Source organism: Pelophylax lessonae (genome assembly GCF_965119305.1).
Source record: "Pelophylax lessonae genome assembly, chromosome: 2".
In the NCBI taxonomy this organism is placed as follows: domain Eukaryota; kingdom Metazoa; phylum Chordata; class Amphibia; order Anura; family Ranidae; genus Pelophylax; species Pelophylax lessonae.
Genome location: NC_138769.1, coordinates 122,534,959 through 122,557,722, shown reverse-complemented (window position 1 = coordinate 122,557,722; position 22,764 = coordinate 122,534,959). Strand labels below are relative to the sequence as shown.

At 44.5% G+C, this 22,764-nt stretch overlaps 1 protein-coding gene across 3 annotated transcripts in view; it reads right to left on the bottom strand.

Annotated features, from left to right (window-relative positions):
• Positions 1–22,764, bottom strand: part of GIT1 (GIT ArfGAP 1) — a 280,050-nt gene that overhangs the window by 135,556 nt on the left and 121,730 nt on the right. For all 3 annotated transcript variants that reach the window (XM_082245242.1, XM_082245240.1, XM_082245241.1), the window contains exon 3: positions 1,735–1,847. In XM_082245242.1, coding sequence (XP_082101368.1) covers positions 1,735–1,847 — 113 coding nt within the window. The remainder of the gene's footprint in view (positions 1–1,734; positions 1,848–22,764) is intronic.

The following is a 22,764-nucleotide window of genomic DNA, read 5'->3' as shown; positions in this document are numbered from 1 at the left end:
CCGCGTCCACCAACAAAACCGACAGGGGGAGAGGGGGAACATTCTACTCACCATACCGGAACCAGGCGGGCGCCAACTCCTGACAGAACCCCTCTCCACCGGGGTGGGGGGGGCTGTCGACCAATACGGACGCCGTGACCCAGTTTGCAACTGGTCATTGGCGTCCAGGCGAGACATTTAACTCGCAGGGTCAGTCCCCGTCCAGTGGGACTATGTCGCGGCCGACCCAGCGCGGAGCTATGGCCTGCACGTGCTCGTAGGCTGAACTGGGGTGACCACTGGATCTCAACATCCAGCCCGTCGCCCAGTTTCAGCGTACTTGCTTGAAGATCTCACAGGAACACTGGAGAAGAAAAGCTGCCTAAAAAAGGATTTCTAAAAAATCTTGCCAGGACCAAAGATCCCAGCAAGGAACTTAGGTCCTTACTCCTAACTAGACAGAAAAAAACTGATATCCTGTAGCAGGAAGTGAGAGGATATACCCTCTGGGACTGCCCCTAAGGTGTGGCCAGAACGTTTTCTTTCCTGTCTAGTCCTACTCCTGTAGAGGGCAGTATAACCCGAGTTGATATTAATCAAGGAGGACTACGTCTGTCAATGAGAGACAGAGAAACAGGGGCTTCACCTTCACTGTGGACCGCTGGGAGAGGAAGGAGGGTGAGTGCCATATAGCCTTATATTTATTTAAATATAAAATGTATTCAAAAATAAATTGCAAAGTAGTAAATTGATACTTTTAATTTAACACCCTCCTCCCTTTAAAATATGCATTATTATTATTAAAATTTGCATTTATATAGCGCCAACAAATTCCGTTGCGCTTTACAATATTCAATTACAAGCAAGTGGGTCCTGAAAAATAACTGGGTCTCGGCCCAAAAAAGTTTGGGAAGCCCTGCTCTAAAGCATACAACTGAGTGCTTGGCAGTATGTAGCTCCTCGTCTTCGCCATGCAACAAAGGAACAAATAGCGGCACATCCAGAAATGAAAAAAAGTTGTTGTTTATTGTAGAATCACAGGTTTAAAACATGACACACGAAGGATCCACACTGTTCAGCAGACGTGTTTCACAGAAAGTGCTTAATCATTGCAATGATGTGTGAAACGCGTCTGCTGAACAGTGTGGATCCTTCGTGTGTCACGTTTTAAACCTGTGATTCTACAATAAACAGCGACTTTTCTTCATTACTGGATGTGCCGCTATTTGTTCCTTTGTTGCATGGACTTCATAGGTTGCGGACCTCAGCAGGCACCCAGTCTTGTTGCCACAACAGTATTACGAGATCTTTAATTTGCAGACAGCCTTAAAGCGGTGTACACTCCACTTCCCTTTGCCTCATCTTCTCCACCCATGACCCTCAGAGGGAATTCATTATTATTAGGACTTTTTTTGGTGCACAGACGCATCAAGAGAACCATACAACACATTCAACTGCTTTTTTTTCTGCTGCTTGCAATCACGACACTTAATTCACTTAGAGCCCTATACATAGAACATGCACACTGGTGTGCATTGTGTACCTGCTCTGCAATCCATTGTAACAGTAAAGAAAACATAGCATTACATACCCAGTATTGTACACAGTCTTACACTACAAGCACTGCAGAAACGCATAACACATGCAAATTGAATTTTCTATAGAGAGTCAAAATTAAGTGTCTAGACAGAAATGAAGAAAATACAGTCACTTATTTGTCACTGATGTAAGTTAGGAAAAATATAAAATACGCACTGAAGCTTGTCTTGTGGGTTGGCTTTACGACGACCACTCTGAACCTGTGCTGGGTCTAGAAGAGAGTGCTCCCAGATTGAGTTTGCTCCATTACTGGCCAATGTGTGTACCATCTGTAGAAGGTAAAAAACAAAAATAGGAAATAAGAAAAGTATGTAAGAATTTTGAGAACTATTATATTGCAAAAGGGGTTTTAAAGACCAGCAGCACAAACATATTTTACTTTGCTAGCTACATATGAGTAACAACTGTAATAATAATTGAAGTGCATCTGTCCCCAAAACCTTTTGTTATATTTGTAGATAGAATCGGGCTCCATTACAGAGATTATTCTTTACTTTCTGCTCTGGGAACAACCAGACATTTTCAAGAAGGGAACAGACAATTAAGGCCCCTTTCACACCTATGCAACCTAAAAGTCACGCGATTTTACCACAATTTTGTTGCCGCGGTTTTACCACGATTTTTACTGGACTTGAAGCATCTTTGGACCGCAAAACGCATTAAAATGGTCCTAAAGTAGTGCAGGGACTGCTTTGAAGTCATTGCGACTTGAAGTTGTACAGATAGGAACAGTACTCATTAGAAATCATGGAGTATGACTTGTCATGCGACTTTGCAGTCCCAAATCGCAGGACAAGTCGCACAAGTGTGAAAAGGGCCTAAAAGCTGACAGAGGTGTTAGCATTTCTCTACTTAAAGCGGGAGATTTACTAAAACTGGTGCAGCCGTGCATAGAAACCAATCAGCTTCTAACTTCAGCTTGCTCAATTAAACTTTGACAATAAAACCTAGAAGCTGATTGGTTACTATTTACAACTGCACCCGATTCTGTGTGAACCAGTTTTAGTAAACATTCCCTGCAGTGTATCTTAATCCAAAACCAAAAGTGTAATATATTGTAGCAGCAGCTTACTAGCCCCCTTGGTATGTGGTTGCATTCTTTTCTTTTTTTTCACATTTCATATGCTTTTTTTTTTAACCTGGTAATCCTGCAGATAACAAACTTCCTGTCCCTGGATGGCTGACTCACTTCACTGTATGGAGGAAGTCATGGTTGTTACCCTAGACCACATGTGTCAAACACGAGACCCGCAGGCGAATTCCGGCTCTCCAGGTCATTTCTTTTGGCCAGATAGTTGCACATATTCGCCAGCAAAGCAAGGATCCTCAAATGTTGTCGCTGCAGCACCCACTATCGATGAGCCTTGTTCCCAGGAACATGTGTGCAAGGGGAATATAGACAAGACATTTCTTATGGCTGTCGCACCTCTGCTGCAGCTGTGCCCCCGCCTGCTCTCCGCACCCACCATCTCAGCAGTTGGTAGCAGAAAGGACAACAGAACTCCTCTGCCAGATCCTGCACTTCTCTTTGACCCTTACTGTCACAGCAGTCAGTAGGGGAGAGTAGGACAGGACTCCTCCGGCTGCTACAGATCCTGTGCCTCTCTGTGCAGCAGCAGAAAGCAGACTCCGGCAGCTGACTGCTGCCCTCCTCTGATCCTCCTCCAGATCCAGCGATTTCAACTTCTCAGCAGCAGCACAAGGTGGGGGGGGGGGGGGACTCTTGACTTCTGACAGTGGGGCATCATGCTCTGGATATCTAGTCTTACAGATGCAACTGGCTCTTTGAGGGTAACCATAATGCGGACATGGCCCAAAAAGAAATGCAGTTTGACGTGCTTGCCCTAGACCATAAACATGTCCACATCTCCATCTCCATGACATTGGAAGCAGGGCGATTGGTAGTTTACAAAAGATAGCTAAGAAAATAGATATCGTTTGGTGCAGCTCACAGGAAGAGACAAGAGTGGCAGTTCTGACAAAATCAACAGGTATTGTCTAGATTTGCTTAAAATGACGTTAACGTTCGCTTGAGAAAAAAAAAAACTTCTATTCCACATTTACACAAAGACCAACAGTCCAATAAATGTGACAGTGGCAGACCACTGGACTCTTTCAGGGGTTATAAAGCAAAAAAAAAATAAGACCAGATATTCTATAAATCTAGTCATAATCTAGAAGTATACAATAAGATGTCACCGGTGAGGTCCATCTAGTTAACCACCAACATCCTTCAAGATGTTGCCTGACAAAACATAAGTCCCCAAAACAATGAGAAGAATATTTGCTATTCTGGTGGTGCTCACAAAAAATGGTGATATGGCCTGATTTTACAAGCTTTGTTTGGACTCAGGAATATCATTTGCTTTTATTGGGCAATTTGGGAGCCGTTTAAATCGCTATAAAAAAGGAGGAAAGTAGTGACATTAGGGCCCTGTTCGCATTTTGAACGATTTTGATGTGAGTTTCACGCAATTCTGCATGTCGAATAAGGCATCCCATTCACTTGAATGGGCTGCCCTATGTGTGTTTGTCACCCCAAAAAAAGCAGCTGCTCCTTTTTGGGCAACAAGTTTCACGTGATTCTTAAAGCAGCATTTTACAGCGATCGCCGCACTATCCTGCCGTGCAAGAATTGCGGCAGGATCACAATACATACAGGGTGCCATTTAAAGGATAAAGTCGGCAGAACTTGCAATTGCCACACAATTTGGGATCATGGGAAGAAGGGCAGTGATTCTGCCCATTATCCCAAATCACAAAGTATGAATGGAATCTGAAAGTTGAGATAATTCAGTAAAAGCAAAAAATGTTTCCCCACTTGAGGATACACAGGTGTTCCATGAGCACCCGCACACGTTATATTGGGAGCAATGGCTGTGTCTATGCAGCCACTGCATCCCAACTGATAGGAACAGAACTGCCAGCCCAGGGATGTACGAAACACCTGGGCATCCCTCCAGGGGCAAACAAAGCCCTGGCATGGGTGTACACTGTATTACTCCTGTGTGAATGAGGCCTTAGAAGAAAAAAAAAGTGAGAAGGGAGTGTGCATCTGGCTCATCAAGGACTAGCCCCATATTTTCATAAAAAGGAACCGACTCTCAGCTTTTGTCAGAAAACACTAATGTGTAATTCTTTATACACAATAAAAAAAAATGACATACTCTGTACAAAATATCTACACAACATAAATTCGCAACAAAACTCGAGTATGAGCACAGATGTACTTCCATATGGCACACAAAAGATCATGGAACCATGTGATTGCAAAGGAATAAAACTGAGCAGCTTTGAAATATGCTCTTGTAATGATAAAAAAATTGTATATATAAAACAAACAAGCAGGGACACAACTAATTAATTTTATTCCTGGCTAAATTATTCTATTGGACTTAATTTCATGGCCCATCTATTTATTTCTGTGTACAGTTATCTGCTAAATTTGAAACAGCCAGATTATGACTGACTATTGTTTCCTATGTGCCCTAGCAGTGACTGGTAACTGCACATGTGTGAGCTCGTCCTGTCAAATGATCTAACATGTAATAATATTTCAACTGTTTTTACAGATGTTTTGCGTAGCAACCATCAGTAATATAGACAGCACAGAAGGAAGCCTATTTTTTGCAGAGCTGACCATAAATAGAAGAATGCTAGTAATCTTTGCAACCTTTTCCTGCTGCAAAGACTCAGCAGTTTGTACCCTGGCATTGCTGCTGATCTACGCTTTCAGATTCTACAGACCAGAAAGGACCACCAGGAAGGCTTGTGCCCACACTCCCTATCGATGTTATATTATCAATACTGCATTAAAGCGGAGTTCCACCCTGGAATACTTTTTTTTAATAAAAATACCCCCAGGACAGTCAGGGCTAGTACATTCCACAATGGCTAGCCTCTGATCTGTCCCGGGTTGCACTTACCTTTTAGGACAAATACTTACCTTGAAAAAGTATTGTCCAGCGCTGCCATCTCAGGTGGGGGCAGCTTGAAGCCAGCGCGATCCTCTTCTGCGTCCTCTTCCGTCTTCTTCGGTCCCACGATGCACTGCACCGGCCCCGCTGTCACTTCCAGTGCGGGCGCGTCATCCCTCCACAGCTTCTGGGCTTGCCCAGAAGCTGTTTAGAAGGGAATGACGTGCGGGCCCCGGAACCGATGTCGGGGCCGGTGCAGACGCAATGATTCCTGGGAGCGATGACGTTCAGCTCCCAGGAATCATTGCAAAGCCAGGAAGTGATGACGGGCCGTGGTCGCCGAGGGGAGGAAGAAGGAAGTAAGGTAAGTATATTTTCTTCTCTACGAGGTAAGTAAAAAAAAAAAAAAAAAATGCGATTATCCATTTGTTTTTCAGGTGGCCCAGAGCGAGAAGATGGAGGTAAGTATCATTTTAGGGTGGAACTCCACTTTAACCAGTCCATTCATTAACCTCCCTGGCGGTATGATTATTTCAGATTTTAGGTGCTGAAAGCGATACCATTCTTTTGCATGTAATTCTTAAGGACGAGCAGCTCAAACCAACTACCGGTATTTATTTACATATAATTTTTTTTTACTGTGCGTTCTTCTTTATAACATCTTGGGTATGATAAAGTTTGAAACACAAAATCATAAAATATAATAAAAAACTATAAATAAGTTTAAGCATATCTATCTATCTATCTATCTATCTATCTATCTATCTATCTATCTATCTATCTATCTATCTATCTATCTATCTATCTATCTATCTATCTATCTATCTATCTATCTATCTATCTATCTATCTATCTATCTATCTATCTATCTATCTATCTATCTATCTATCTATCTATCTATCTATCTATCTATCTATCTATCTATCTATCTATCTATCTATCTATCTATCTATCTATCTATCTATCTATCTATCTATCTATCTATCTATCTATCTATCTATCTATCTATCTATCTATCTATCTATCTATCTATCTATCTATCTATCTATCTATCTATCTATCTATCTATCTATCTATCTATCTATCTATCTATCTATCTATCTATCTATCTATCTATCTATCTATCTATCTATCTATCTATCTATCTATCTATCTATCTATCTATCTATCTATCTATCTATCTATCTATCTATCTATCTATCTCTATATAGATAGTACAGTAAAACTGCAGGCAAGGACACGGGGGGGCAAACTAAGGTCAATTTATTTTATTTAGTAATATAATCCAATAGGATTACAATATATCAGTGTGTTTGTGTGTTTTACATTTTGAATTTGCCGCCGGTTCCACCCCCCTGCGACGTGACGCTCACAGGGAACGGAAGCCGGGGCACACAGCATCAGGCGGAAGATCCAGCTGCCGTCCACTGCCGGAATACATCGCGGGATCCCGGGGACAAGATAAGTAACCTCTTCCAGGATCCAGCGATTTCTCCCTGGCGGTACCCCGAGTGTGGCTCGGGGTTATCGCTAATGGCACTGAAATTCCACCCCGAGCCACACTCGAGCATACCGCCAGGGAGGTGAAGTATAACTAGGGCCCCTTTCACATGTGTGCGACTTGTCCTGCGACTTGGGACTGCAAAGTCCCATGACAATTCGTACTCAATGATTTCCAATGAGTACACTTCATATCGGTTTGACTGTAAATCGCAATGACTTCAAAGTAGTCCCTGCACTACTTTGGGCCGATTTTATTGCGTCTTGAGGTCCATAGACATAGGCATTGCTTCTAGTCCAGTCAAAATCCCAGTAAAACCGAGCGACTTTCAGGTCGCTTAAGTGCGAAAGTGGCCTTAGTGCCGGTTCACACATATGCAATGTCAGACATTGCATGTGATTTGCACCGCACTGCTGTGCAAATCACATGTGATGTCTGTGCGATGCGAATTTAGCCATGCAGATTGCATAGCTGAATTTGCACCAGCATGGCTGAATTCGCATTGCATTTGGACCAAAGTCGCACAGGACCCTTTTTTTGGTCTGCACCAGAATCGGATCCCATGAGATCCGATTCCTGCCCGAACTGACAGTTCCAATTGCGATATGCAAACTGATCTGGGGGTGTCATTAACTTTGTATTGACACTCCCAGCCGTTTGTATTTGGCAGTAGGAACTGCCTGCAAGTCAGGTGTGATGCGGGAACCCACAGTGGATTCGCAGGGTTCCCGAATCGCACCATAGTGAACTGGCACTAAAGGGAATTTTTTTTTTTTCTTTAGTTTTGGATTGGATAGGCACTAGAACACCTGTCAGTTTTTATTGCTGTCTGTCTTCGCATTAGGAAGATTCACACTCCCTATTTGTCCTGTTTACCGTTATCACTGAAAGCGAAAGTAAAAGAAAATCCCAAATTTTGGGTTGTCCCCAGAAAAGTATTCGGGGGGGGGGGGGGGAATCTTCCAAAGGGGACACTAGTTCTGGTGACCCAAGGAATTCTATTAATTGGTATGGGATTTCCTCTCACTTCCTGTTTGGCTATGGAACAGGATATTTCCCCAAGGGGACACAGATGGCAAAAACAAATCTGACAGGATTTATAACCCTTCTTGTTCTATCCAAAATGAAAAAAAAAAAATAAGTTTTGCCTATAGTTCTACTTTAAAATTTCAGAAGGTTCCACAGAAAGCAAGACTACCCCTAAGAAAATAAAAAATTAAATGTGTTTTTAGTGCTAAACATATGCTTTGCCTCAAACTACGTGTAGAATGAGAAACTGGCAAAGGCTTTGGTCTTACTGACGTTTCCTTGAACCATATAGCAGACACCCTGGCATCTAGACAATTTTGTTTTTTCTTGATTTCATATCTATAAAGACACACACCCAAAGCTGTAAGTGTTCCAGATTAAAGACAACGTAAGCCTCAGATGATAAATTGGTCCCACACAGCTAGACAATTTCAGCCATAAGTTTCTAACCATGTATTACCGTATGTAATATAAAGCCATTCAGCTGGCTACTTTTTCACATCACTTCGAGGAAACTTCACCTTACCAGCTTCAGCGGTAGGAAGAAACATCAAAATAAATCACTAAATCTTTAAAGGGTAAATTCACCTTTGATAATAAAATTACACCCGTATTCAGGGTGTAACAAGGAACATGTTACCAAAGAGCACCTGCTCCCACTCTTTAGCGACAATTATGTCAAAATAGGCGGGGAAAGGAAACACCTCTGCTGCTCTAGGTGGCTTGGGAGTACCAAAGAGAACCTGCGCCTCCGTCGCAGCTGCATCCTCCATCTTCAAGGTCTCACGCACAGATACAATCAATGCTTCCACCAGCGCCTTTTTAAGCGCGGTTGCAGACGTGGAGAAATCATCCTCACTATTGGAGAACTCCGGGCGCATGGTTGCAGACACAGCAGGGTGACCCACGTCCACGGCGGCCGAATCAGATTCAGGATCTGATGAGACAGATGAGGCAAGGGAAGGCGGGGGGTGCTTTTTTTTCTAGCCCGCCGCCCGAAGACCACCTCCACCAGGGACACACAGGACTTCAGGACCGCCGTCAGTGCATCGATGGATGGTTGGGACCCGGAAGGCCCCGCCAGCCTCAGAGAGGGGATCAGGTGGGGAGATGTGATCCAAAGATTCAATGAGTCACCAGGGGGACCCTACAAAAACATAGCTGCCATGTATAAAAACACACAGGCTACAACAAAATGGCAGCCCCACGCGGCACGACAAGGCTTACAGGGACCCAGGAGGGAACCCAGGCCTCAAAGACACACCCAGGCAGGACGGAGGGCCCTGGTAGTGGTCCCCACCAGGTACAACCCCCGCACAGTCGATCGTCCAGTTGCCGGCGACGCACCTCCCCGGCCCCCATCGCCAGCACAGCGCCCTGTCCCCACCCCAGGAGGTGGACCAGACCACCCAAACAGCCCCAACATATGTGGAGGGGAAGTGGCGGCAGAATGGGGGACAAATGACAAGGGGGGGTGCCTGACAGGAAGGAGGGGAACCCAGGGGTTCTGAGGCATTTAACTCTCAGGCCAGCCCCTGTCCAGTGGGGCTATGTCGCGGCTGACTTAGCGTGGAGCTGAGGTCTGCGCGTGCTCGCTGGTCAGACAGGGGTGGCCACTGGATCTAGATTATTCAGCCCATCGCCCAGTCCAGCAGTTGATTTTAGATCTCATAGGAAAAATCCAGAAGAAAAAAAAAAAATTGCCTGGACCAAAGATCCCAGCAAGGAACTAGGTCCTTACTCCTGACGAGGCAGAAAAAACTGAGTGCATATAGCAGAGAGAGGGGGTATACCCCCTGGGACTGCCCAGGGGCGTAGCCAAGACTCATTTTCTGCCTAGTGTCCTACTCCTGTAGGGGGCAGTATAACCTAACGGTAATGAAGATCTGAAGCGGTGTCCGTCAATGAAACGAAAGAGAAATAATAATTTTCTACACTGTCACCCACCCCAGTTAAGCAGTATGCAGTTTCCTTTCCTAGCTGCAGCGGGTGAGCTTAGTCTCAGACTAGAGAAGGAGAAATTGTACTGCATATGCGCACAGTTTAACTAGGCTGGTCTGGCAGCTAGAGGGCGCACACATTTATAACGTCCAGCAAACAGGAGACAGGGGTCAAAGCAAAGGAAAGGAAAAAAAGCCAACTGGTATGCACTATTTATGGGATCTGGAACTGCACAGGGCGGTTAAAGTAAAAAGTTACTAAAAGTGAACATACTCTTGAAAGGTTATATGCCCCTGCCATTGCCAGCATTTGATTTATGTTGCCACTTAGCCATCTTTTATTAGAGTAAAGCGTATGTCAGGATAAAATAAAAAATAAAAATATGTAGTAAATCTCTGCAATACATGCACATTTACCCATGTTTAACCCCTTTTTGGACCCTGCAAGTATAGAAAAAATTGGATTTTTGACTTACCGTACAATCCATTTCTCTGATGTTCATTGACGGACACAGCTTCTTCTCTTTTTGACCATTGGGTTATACTGTCCCCTACTGGAGTAGGGGAACAGTATAACCCAACAGCTTCTTATAACAGCTTGACTACACCTATGGGGCAGTCCCAGAGGGTATACTCCTACTCTCAGCTATAGGGCACTCAGTTTTGTTAAAAACAGTGTTAGAAGAAAGCCAACTCCACAGAGGGATGGGTGCTATGTCCGTCAATGAACATCAGAAAAATGGATTTTACAGTAAGTCAAAAATCCCATTTTCTCTTTCGTTCATTGAAGGACACAGCTCCTTATCTTCTTGACCATTGGAATGTCCCAAACCAGTGTCAAACATGAGGGGTGGGAACAGCAAGAAAAAATTCCCAAGACTACACCGTAGCCAACCAGGTAACGTGGAGCTCGACTTAACAGGGAAAAGGGGAACCTGACCCTTAACTGAATAGGCCTGAATTACTGTGTGTCTGATCCATCTGGAAATGGTCGCAGCAGAAGCATCCAACTCTTTTCGAGGTCCATCCATGAGAACGAATACACAGATACTCACAATAGCTCTTGATAACTCAAAAATATGGCGAGTAACCCTATGCGCTTAAGAGTAAAAAGTGATCTGATAATATGCTGCTACTTCAAAGAATAAATAATGAAATCTGATAAATGATAGAGTCATGAAGTATATCAAACAAATTTCAGTAGCGCAGGGATGGTGTAACACAACTCACCACCACATAAGTGTTCATAAGCATATATGGAACATGAACCTACATGTAACCCTTAAAGAATGACTAAAAGATATAAAATCAAAAAATCATCCGCAAATAGTCCATATGAAGTCCATATGCTTGAACATATACATAAATGTGCACTTAATCCAAGGAGTATTTGATGGACGTGATATTAGGGGGATCACCCCACTCTCCACCACCAACGTTCCGGGGGAATGCCTGAATTGAAAACTCACCAGAAGGAGATGCTTACCCACTCTCGTGGATAAGCTTAGAGGGCATAGATTGCAAAGATAACAGCAGCATCACACCTCAGTTTCCAAACAAGGCTGTATCAAGACAATTCCATCATTAGTCCAGGAATAGATCAAGAGTTCCTCTGCCAAAGAGATCTCGTGTGGAACTGTGCAAACGGAACCACCCCATCAGGCCCAGCACCCGCATGGAATCCCAAACGGATGACAGTCCACTAGACAACAGAAGCTAGATTGCCTCCTGCAATTTCTGGAGTTTTTCCGGAGGAAGCAACACTCTGGCTGAGGCTGAGTCCAGAGTCAGATGCAGATAGTCCAGTCTTGTGGACAGAACCAGAGCAGACTACTAGGGATTCAGAATCTGACCGAACTCCCTCAGAGTTCGCAGAGTAATTCCCAAGTTGTCCATCAGAGCAATTGGAGGCTCTGCTTGCAGAAGTAGATCAACCAGGTACCCCAGTACCGCAATCCCCCACTAACGCAACAATGCTAGTACCGGGGCCAACACTTTTGTGAAGACCCAAGGAGCCTAGGCGAGACCAAAGGGTAATGCCACAAACTGATAATTCTCCTTGCCCACGGCAAAGCGGAGGAGGCGCTGGTGACCGGCACACATAGGAATGTGAAGGTAGATGCCCTTGATGTCGATAGAAGCGAGAAAATCCCCCTGATGCAGGGACACCACTACCGTGCGAATGGACTCCACTCGGAAATTCTGTCCCTACACAAAGCAGTTTAGCGCCTTGAGGTCCAGGATTGGACGCACCTTGCCTTCCTTAAACAGGTTTGAGTAAAACCCCTGAAAACGTTCTGAAGTCGGAACCGGGACAATCACCCCTTGAACTAACAAGTCTTGCACCGCCCCAAAGAGATCCCATAAGCGATCTGGGGACAAGCGCAGGTTGGAAGGAAAGAACCTTTCCGGAGGATAAGACCAAAACTCGATCTTGTAGCCATACTGAATAACTTTGAGGACCCCCTTGTCCCTTACCAGGGAGGTCAACGAATCAGAAAAACCGTCGAAGACCCCCCCCCCCCACCTGTAGATACGGGTGAGGGCACCCCTTCATGCAGAGAAAGCCTTGTCCACAGGTCTGGAAGAGCCTGCTCATGACTTACCAGACTAGGTCCTCTTGGAACCTCCGGTGGAGGCTCTGAAGGGCTTAGATCCCTTGTCTTGAGACCCTGAGGGATGAAAAGGCCTCTTATGAGCCGAGAAGAATGCCCCCTGTTTACGACAGGGCTCCTTGCCCTTGAAAGCCTGCGGAAGAAGAGTAATCACCCCCTGTGAGGCTCTTAATACTGAGGTCATCAAAGGAAGCTCCAAACAGGTGATTCCCCACAAATGGGAAACCAGATAAGGCCTTCTTATAAGTCTGATCCGCAGACCAGCATTTCAGCAAGATAATACGACCACTGCTGAGACAGACAGTCTGGAAATCAAAAGGAGCCGCATCCAAAAAGGCATCACAGACAAAGTGTAGCCCCTAGACCAATTGATCCACCAGTTCTGCAAAGGCAGGGGGAAGCTGTTCCCCCTGCAGGTCTCGGCATAAAAGTTTAGCCCACTCGGTCAGAGTTTGCGACACCAGGGCAATAGTAAATACCAGCCTAAGTGCCGAACTAGGCACAGTGAACATAAGGCGGGTCAGAGCCGTATGCTCAGCCGGATCTTTAAAGGCCGGGGACTCCTCAACTGGAATTAAGGTGGCTTTATTTAACTTGGAAAGCGGCAAGTCCACTACAGATGGGACCACCCACTTTTTAAGAAGGGAATCCTCATAAGGACACCGCATCGCAAAATGCTTAGGGACAGCAAGTGTGTTTTGGACAGCCCCACTGTTTAGTGACAATATTATCAAAGTAAGCGGGAAAGGGAAACACCCTCGCTGCCTTGGAGGGCCAGTGGTGCCAAAAGGGACCGGCGCCTCCAACGCAGTATCAGTCGCATCCTCCGTTTTTAAAGTTTCATGCATTACACAATCAGCTCATCCACCAGTGCCTTTTCATGCGCGGCTAGGAGAGCAGAGGAATCATCCTCAATATTTGAGCACGCAGGGTGCGTGGATGCAGATCCAGAAGGGTAACTTGCATCCACAGCAGCCGAATCAGATTCAGCATCTCATGAGCCAGATGAAGCACGTGAAGGCGGGGGGACGCTTTTTGCTAGCCCGTTTTCCCAGGACCAAATTCACCTTGGACACTAAGGACTCCAGGCCTGCCGTCAGTGCAGTCAGGGATTGCTGGGACCCAGGAGGCAGCTGAAGCTTCTGAGACGGGGATCAGGTGGGGAAATGTGCTCCAGGGACTCCACACAAAAAAGTGTATACCACTGCTAGGGACACCCCACTCACCCCCACCGCACCATAGGGTCCAGCACAGAGCACTACCACTGCTATAGCAGAGAGAGGGAGGGAAAAACTCACCACCACCTATCAGGCACTTACAGCACCAGGCAAACCGCACACCATGCAGCGATCAGGAAGAGAAAGATCCAGGAGTCAGCACTAGGGGAGGGAGGACAGCTACTTACTATACCAGAAACAGGGTGGGCACCGCTCCTGACAGACCACTGCTCCATCAGAAAAGGGGGGCCGACGGCCAGGAGGAACGCTGCGACTCAGGCCGAGGCCAGGTCGTATTCACCCTCACTGGCCAGACTGGGGGGACCCTCTGGGTCTAGATTATCCAGTCCATCGCCCAGTCCAGCATTTGATAGTAGATTCTCACAAAAAGGAAAAAATTGCCAGGACCACCAGAGATCCCAGCAAGGAACTAGGTCCTTACCCCTGACTAGGTAGAAAAAAAAATAAGTGCCTATAGCTGAGAGTGGGAGCATACCCCCTGGGACTGCCCCATAGGCGTAGTCAAGCTTTTTCCTGCCTAGTGTCCTACTCCTGTAGGGGACAGTATAACCCAATGGTCAAGAAGATAAGGAACTGTATCCGTCAATGAACAAAAGAGAAATACAAGTTGATTTGCCAGTAATACACTCCACACCCACTATGTTTGTGGACAAAGTGGTGTCAGCTCTACCTGGCTGTTTTTTTTTTTTATTACTAAAAACCACCAGCTATCCTAATCTTTACAACATAAGGACAAATTCTGTAGTCCCAAAATAAGAACTAGGAGGGCGAATAAGGCACTTTTCACATGATCATTCTGATCAGGACCCGCCTGTCAGTTTTTCAGGTAGATCTGATCGGATGGTCCATTTTCCCCAATGAAACAATGGCAGGTCAATAAACCGAAAAAAGCTGCTGGCAAAAACCTAGTCAGACAAACTATGTAACAGCGATAATTGTGTAAATTGCTGCACTAAAATGTAGAAATGTTCAAGGTGACTCTGTTAAAATGAAAAAGAACATATAAAATATAGAACACACACCTGTGCATAAATAAATGAAAAAAAAAGTCCAGATTAGGTCTTCCAAAATATCGCAGTAACACAGAAAGGGAGTGTTCTATCCACTTTGACAATCATGTGACCCGTCACCAACCACAAGCAATGGACTCTTATCAGAACATGAGCATTCCACTACAGAGTCGAATCCGCATAAATATGACAATCCCATCAAGCAGAGATCCAGTTCATATTGTTTGGCTGGTAGTTTAGCAGTAGATGTCATGAATCCAATTAATGGTAACCTCAATGACAACCATAAATGCACAAAATTCTACATAAAATCAAAATGGAAAAATCCACATAGTGTAAAACAGTTTTAGGTCTTTTTCTGTATTATATAACATTTCCATATTCATTTTTGGGAGTCGGTTTCTGGATTACAATCAAGGCTCTGTTACGGCTGGTTAATGCAGGACTGGAGCCGAGGCTTGGTTCCTAATCCGCCGGCCATCTTTACATTGATAATGAGGTTAAGTAACTTTTGGTTCGTCAGACATCTTGGACTTGATAGTAAGGCTTGGTGCTTCTGTTCTGGGCAAGGTGGCCATTTTCATTTTCAAAAATGAGGCTTGGATGGCTGTGTTGGCCATCTTACTATACAGTAAGTACTATTTGAGATAGAGATACATTGTTGAACTTGATAGTGAGGCTTGGTGCTATTTGGTTCTGGCCAAGTGGCCATTTTTATCTTTTAAAGTGAGGCTTGGATGGCTTTGTCGGCCATCTTAGAATACAGGAAGTACAATTTGAGACCAATAATCATGGGGGTCACCTGCCTTATTAAATACATATAAAACAGGCATGAGGACAAGCGTGGTGTTTTTGCCCCCGATGATTTCACATTTAACTAAACCTGTTGGGCCAAGCTAACGCACATGACATCGCCACAGCTACTTGGACCGGTCATTTTTTGTGAAGCATTGTTTGGAACCTTTAGAGCCCATTCACACTAGCGCGACTTATGAGGCAACTTGTGTTGCCCCAGGTCGCCTGACATAACAAAAGCAATGTTAATCAATCAGTGCCGTCTTAATTGGCACTACTGAAGTTGCCTCGACTTCAGAAAAGGGTCCTGTAATACTTTGAGGCGACCTGTGATCCGACTTGTCCTATATACTTCAATGGGAGTCGCCTCCTTATCTTAATTGAAGCGACTTGTTATCAGACTTTCCAGGAAGAAGAACGAGATTAGCCAGGGATTCCCCACATTGCAGCCATGCCTATATGGTATATTATATATATATATTATATATATGTAATGGTATATATATTCCATTATCTCTGCTTGGTCTGTGTGAGTGGCACTGGTGGACACAGATAAGTGGCACTGATACGTGGCACTGGTGGACACTGATACGTGGCACTGATGGACACCGATTCGTGGCACTGATACGTGGCACTGGTGGACACTGATACATGGCACTGGTGGACACTGATACGTGGCACTGGTGGACACTGATACATGGCACTGATACGTGGCACTGGTGGACACTGATACGTGGCACTGGTGGACACTGATACGTGGCACTGATACGTGGCACTGGTGGACACGGATTCGTGGCACTGATATGTAGCACTGGTGGACACTGATACGTGGCACTGACATGTGGCACTGATACGTGGCACTGGTGGACACTGATTAGTGGCACTAATACATGGCACTGGTGGACACTGATTCGTGGCACTGATGGACACTGATTCGTGGCACTATGTGGCACTGGTGGACACGGATTCGTGGCACTGGTGGGCAGTGGCAATGGACACATATGTGGCACTGGTGGGCAGTGGCACTGGTGGACACTGATACGTGGCACTGGTGGGCAATGAGGAAATGAGAAAAAAAAAACAGAAAAGGGGAATTAGGTCACAACACATCATATTCTGATTGGCCAAACACAAAGTCGTCTGTCATATAAGTCATGCAAAATAATTCACAAGTCGCGGTAAAGTCGCTGTAAAATCGCTGTAAATCGCGGTAAAATCGCTGTAAAAATCGCTCCGACATGGGGCGACTTTATGGTCGTGGCAGTGTGAACCGGCACTTATCATGCATCTCGAGATTGTTATGCACACAAAGTGCGTATTGTTTTTATTCATGCGTAATTTTGATACTTTGAACTGCAAAAAAAAACCTTTAGACAGTTTTACACTATGTGGAATCTTCAATTTGGATTTTATGTGGAATTCTGTGCATTTATGGTCACCATTGATGTTACCATTGATTGGATTCACAAGATATACTGCTAAATTCCAGCCAAACAATATGAACTGAATTTCTGCTTGATGGGATGGTCATATTTATGCGGATTTTGGTAAGTGCCCATTGCTTGTGGTTGGTGAAGGCTCACGTGGTGATTGTCAAAGTGGATTAAACACTCCCTTTCTGCAAAGTGTCACTGTGGTGTTTTGGAAGACCTAATCTGGACTTTTTTTTACTTAAATATGCACCTGTGTTTATTCTAGATTTTATGTTCTATTTCGTTTTAAACGGAGTCACCTTGTACATTATCACGTTTTAGCGCAGCAATTTACACAATTATAATTTTTGCCTATGGACTGGCAGGTCAAAATGGACTTTTGTCCATTTACACCTGCCTACCTCCAATCCGATAAAAAAAAAAAGGAGATCTGTCCTCCTATGTCTAGAAGGATCAAAGGGCAGTCGGATATAAAAAAAAAACAGGAGAGTGTGTTTACACCCATAGAGCAGAGCGGGCTCTGTCTATGTCCACTCTCCTTGAGATAGCACAGGAAGCAAGCAAAGGAAAGCTCCGATTTTTTTTACAAGGTCAACAAGAATTTTTTGCGAAGATCCTCCCTGTAAGGGGCGTGGCTGAGGACATGGCGCCGTGAGACAACTCGTGGCGGGGCTCCGTGTGCGCTGGTGAGCGGCCGCTCTGGGGAAAGAAGCCGGCGTTCCCTACAGGACACAGCAGTTGCTCAATCCAGAGGAGTGAGGGGAGAGAACGGGAGTCAGACAGCCTGGTGAGCCAAAGGAGCAACCCGGGATCCGTATCGCCCTGCTGTTAAACACAGAGCCGAATCGATCCCTGGAGGTCCGCAGCGAGCCGTACCTAGTTAGAGGAGAGTCTGATGCCAAGGTGATCAGAAGCAGCCCCAGACATCACTTCGGAACTGTAAGTGAATTTCCTTAAAATAATATTTCTCTAAAAGGGGGAACTGACTCCTGAGAAAACAGCCGAAGCAATACACTGGGTGGACAAAAGCTGTATTCTGGTCTATGAGTGGGGAAGGGGAGAGAGCGGCTGTTAACACGCCGGTGAGACATACAGACATTTCTCAGTACTTTATTCGAACCCCCCCCACACAAGAAGAAAGTGTTTCTTATTCCAAAATGGCACAGACACGCTCGGGGTCGGCTAATATAAATGCCTCAAAAAAAACTGGCAGTAATCAACGGGAACCTGCTGAAATCCCATTAGGGAATCTCAATCAGCAAGGGACGGACAAAAACACGCAGAGAACTGACTCCCCTACCCCCCAAAACTCCCGAACACAGGACAGTTTAAACGTGGAGTTGAAAGACTTATTGGCAGCTATACCCACAAAACAGGACATGTCGGAAATGGCATCCTCAATTGTCCTGGCATTGACACAAGAAATCAATTCTCTTAAAGGACAGATGGATGCAATGTCTAAAAAAATAGAAACGGTGGAAGTGGAGACAAACGCTTTAAATGCTAGAGTGGTTCATATGGAAGACACACATAAAAATTTTGCTAGGCAATTACTGATCTTGAAACTCCAACAAGACGATGGGGAGAACAGAAACAGAAGGAACAATATACGCCTTCGGGGGTTAACGGACGCAGTGCAAGGCCCAGATTTAAAAACTAAAGTAATGGCTATATTAAATATATTCTTAGAAACCACTCAAAATGAGGAGATAGAAATAGACCGAGTCCATCGGGTTAAAGCCCCCAGAAGCATGGGAACAGACTTTCCCCAGGACGTCCTTATAAGGATCCATTACTTTTCAATTAAGGAAAGAATTATGAAAAACGCATGGAGAAAAGGCCCACTTGATTATGAAGGTTCAACAATACGGCTGTTACCGGACCTATCAAGACAGACACTTAGGATGAGAGCAACCTTAAAACCAGTTTTGGAAACCATACAGAACGCTGGGGCCAAATACTATTGGGGCCACCCTTTCCATTTAATTGTGGTTAAAAAAGATAGTTCTTACATTCTACGGTGGCCGGATCAACTACCGGGTCTTTTTACATTTCTCGGAACCCCCCCTGTAGTGGTGCCGGACTGGCTGGAGTTGCAGGGATACAAAGACTCCCTGGGGCTCCATATGCCCGGGAAGGGCCTATAAGAAGGGGCTAACACCCCGAAAGGGGTGAGACCCCACATTGGGCCGTGGAAATGAAGTACACACCGAGGGGGATTCACCCCCGAATAGAGGGACCTAAAATGTTGTGTTTTCTGTTTTTGATTTCCCTTTTTAGCCTAGAGGGAACAGGTAATATGGCTTGGGGAGCAGGAATAGCACGAAACAGACTAGAATTGGGTATTTTGTACCGACCATAAGGGGGGGATAGACCTTTAATTGGCCAGATAAACAATTGGATAATTCCCCCTCAATGAGGGACCATACGTATTGGGCTTAAATCAATCTTTTTAGACATCTTTCGTGCTGTCCTGCTCTTCATAAATAAGTAAAGTCGGAGCGGCTGCTCGCCGGTCCTCAGGGAGCAACGCTTATAGTTTGAAGTGGGAAGACTATTGTATTGGGTTGTTTTTTCCTGTGATTTCTTTTTCATTTTTTTCTTTTGTCTTCTCGCTTCCTATAAATAGTATAGGTCCCACGGAACGACCTTCTCACTCGCCCCGAGAGTAGATAAGTGCATAGTTGCGCTTCGGTCAAGGTTTGACAATTAGGGAAAACAGGAGATTAACAGTGAGGATCGAGCATTGATATATCCCATCCCTCCATTTTTTTTTTTTTTTTTTTTTTTTTCTCTCTCTCCCTCCCCTCTTTCCCCCCCCCCCCCCGCCCCCTTATATTGAAAAGGTGGAATAAGTTAAAGTTACTGGGGATTGAGGAGGGGGAGGTAAAATGGCCAGGGCGGGCAGAGCAGGTTTAAAGATGACCTCATTAAATGTAAGGGGTCTATCTACCCCCGAAAAACGCATGCGGGTATTGAATGACATAAGAAAGGGCCATACGCAGGTAGCCTTCTTCCAGGAGACATACTTTAAAACTGATAATATACCTAAACTGTGCAATAGATTTTATCCATGGGCATACCACGCCCCCTCACCAATATCAAAATCAAAAGGGGTCAGTATGGTTATAGCGAAGGAAGTAGACTGGATACACCGGGAATCAAAGATAGATCCACAGGGAAGATACCTTATGATAAAGGGTACAGTGGGACAAAAGGTAATAACACTGATCAATGTATACTTCCCAAATGTGAATCAATTAACATTTTTACAGCAGCTATTACCGATGATCCTTGATTTTCGGGAAGGAATACTGATAATGGGCGGAGACTGGAATTATGTGGCAGAACCCCTACTAGACACTTCACGAGGCTCCTCCCACCTGTCTTATGCAAAACTCAATGGTCTGAGAAAAGAACTTTCTCTTCTCGATTTGATTGATCCGTGGAGGATTATGCATGCAGGTGAAAAGGACTTCTCGTATTTCTCCGCATCGCATAACATGTATTCAAGGTTAGATAGATTCATGATCCCTCAGAGTGAACTGGGAAGGGTTAAAGCTACTGCAATTGGAACGCCTATTATGTCGGACCATGCTCCAGTACACATAGTACTGGATTTGGACTCTGTACCATCAAAACCCCCCACATGGAGATTAAATGAATCCCTTTTACAATCCACGGAAATAAGAACAGAAGTAGAACTCGCTTTGACAAATTACTTCAAAGAAAATAATGGAACGCAGATGTCACCGTCTATGACGTGGGAAGCACATAAATGTGTTATTAGGGGGACGTTAATGATGTTAGGATCACGGCGTAAAAAAGAATATGAAAAGAGAATATCGGAATTGTTGACACAGCTAGGAAAACTTAGTTCAATGCATAAAAAATCATTAGCGCAGGTACATTTGCATGATCTTACTAAAACTAGAGAAGAACTAAATACCCTTCTATATCAAAAAACAATCAGAAGTTTAACACTCATGAGGAGGCAAATATATGAATTCTCCAATAAACCGGGGGCCATGTTGGCAAGGGCGCTACGTGGACCTCAAAAAAAAACAACAATTGCTCAGATACAAACAAAAAAGGGTGAGAAAGTTGTAAGGATAGAAGAAATTGTGAAGGAGTTTGGTAATTTTTACCAATCTCTTTACAATATAAACACAGGGAGAGAAGTAGATAAAGGAGACAGAGATCAAGTTATAAGAGCAAGGGAATATGTGGAATCTTCTGGGATGCCCTCACTAAAGAAAGAACAAATAGAGGCAATGGAAGGAGACATTTCAGAGGAAGAATTAGATTATGCTATAAATCAAAATAAACCCCACAAAGCTCCGGGCCCGGACGGTTTAACCTTACCATACTATAAACAGTTCTGGTCCCAGTTAAAACCCCCCTTATTAGCTCACTTCAATAACATTTCTAAAGGAAATCAGGTCCCTAGAGACAGCCTTCGAGCATACATTTCCTTAATACATAAAGAGGGTAAAGATCCCTCCTTATGTGGAAATTACCGCCCTATTGCGTTATTAAATCTGGACACAAAACTTTTTGCTAAGATCATTGCAAATAGAATTATAACATATATCCCACAGCTAGTACAATTCGACCAAGTGGGATTTATCCCCTCAAGAGAAGCAAGGGACAACACAACCAGAGTAATCGATCTCATATCTTACGCCCAGCGCACACATAGGCCCCTAATGCTCCTATCGGTGGATGCCGAGAAGGCCTTTGACAGGGTGGCCTGGGATTTTATCGAGGCCACCCTGTCACATATTGGGCTGGGAGAGGGAATGAGAACAAATATCATGGCATTGTATTCTGGACCTACAGCTGCAGTGAATGTAAACGGATGGAGATCAGATTTTTTCGAAATCAAAAACGGAACAAGGCAAGGCTGCCCGCTGTCGCCGTTAATCTTCATCCTGACGCTAGAGCCTCTTTTGTGCTTAATCCGCAAAAACACAGAGATCAAGGGGTTACACATGGGGGGAGGGTACCATAAATTAGCGGCCTATGCGGATGACCTAATTTTCTTTACAACAAACCCAGTACAGGAGCTGCCTTTAATTTTAGAAACAATGCAGAAATATGGGAAATTTTCACAATTTAAAGTAAACCTAGCAAAATCAGTGGCAATGAATATTACAATTCCAACGGAGATTTGGAGGGAACTGCAGCCCTCTCTTTCCCTTCAATGGACAACAAAGTCATTTATATATCTAGGAGTGCATATCACACCCCGAACAGAAGATCTATTTGAGGCTAACTTTCCCCCTTTCTTGAGAACACTTAAAAAAGATATTTTGAAGTGGCAGACCCTGGCTTTGACGTGGTTTGGTAGAAGCAGCTCTTGGAAGATGAATATACTCCCAAGAGTGCTCTATTTATTACAAGCTCTGCCAATAGAAATTCCAGAATATTTTTTTATGCAAATGAATACCTTGATGAGAACTTTTGTCTGGGCTAATAAAACTCCAAGAATAGGAATAAACATTCTTACCCGGCCTAAAATCCAAGGGGGGATAGGTCTGCCGGATTTGAAACGCTATCACAGGGCAATACATCTTACAAGGGTGCTTGACTGGCATTGCAATGAGAAAGCTAAACAATGGGTAAGCTTGGAAAATGCGTTGACAGAAAGCCCAGTTCCCTGGGGCCCTTGGGTACCGATATCTTCTGGCGACCCTATCTTCTCG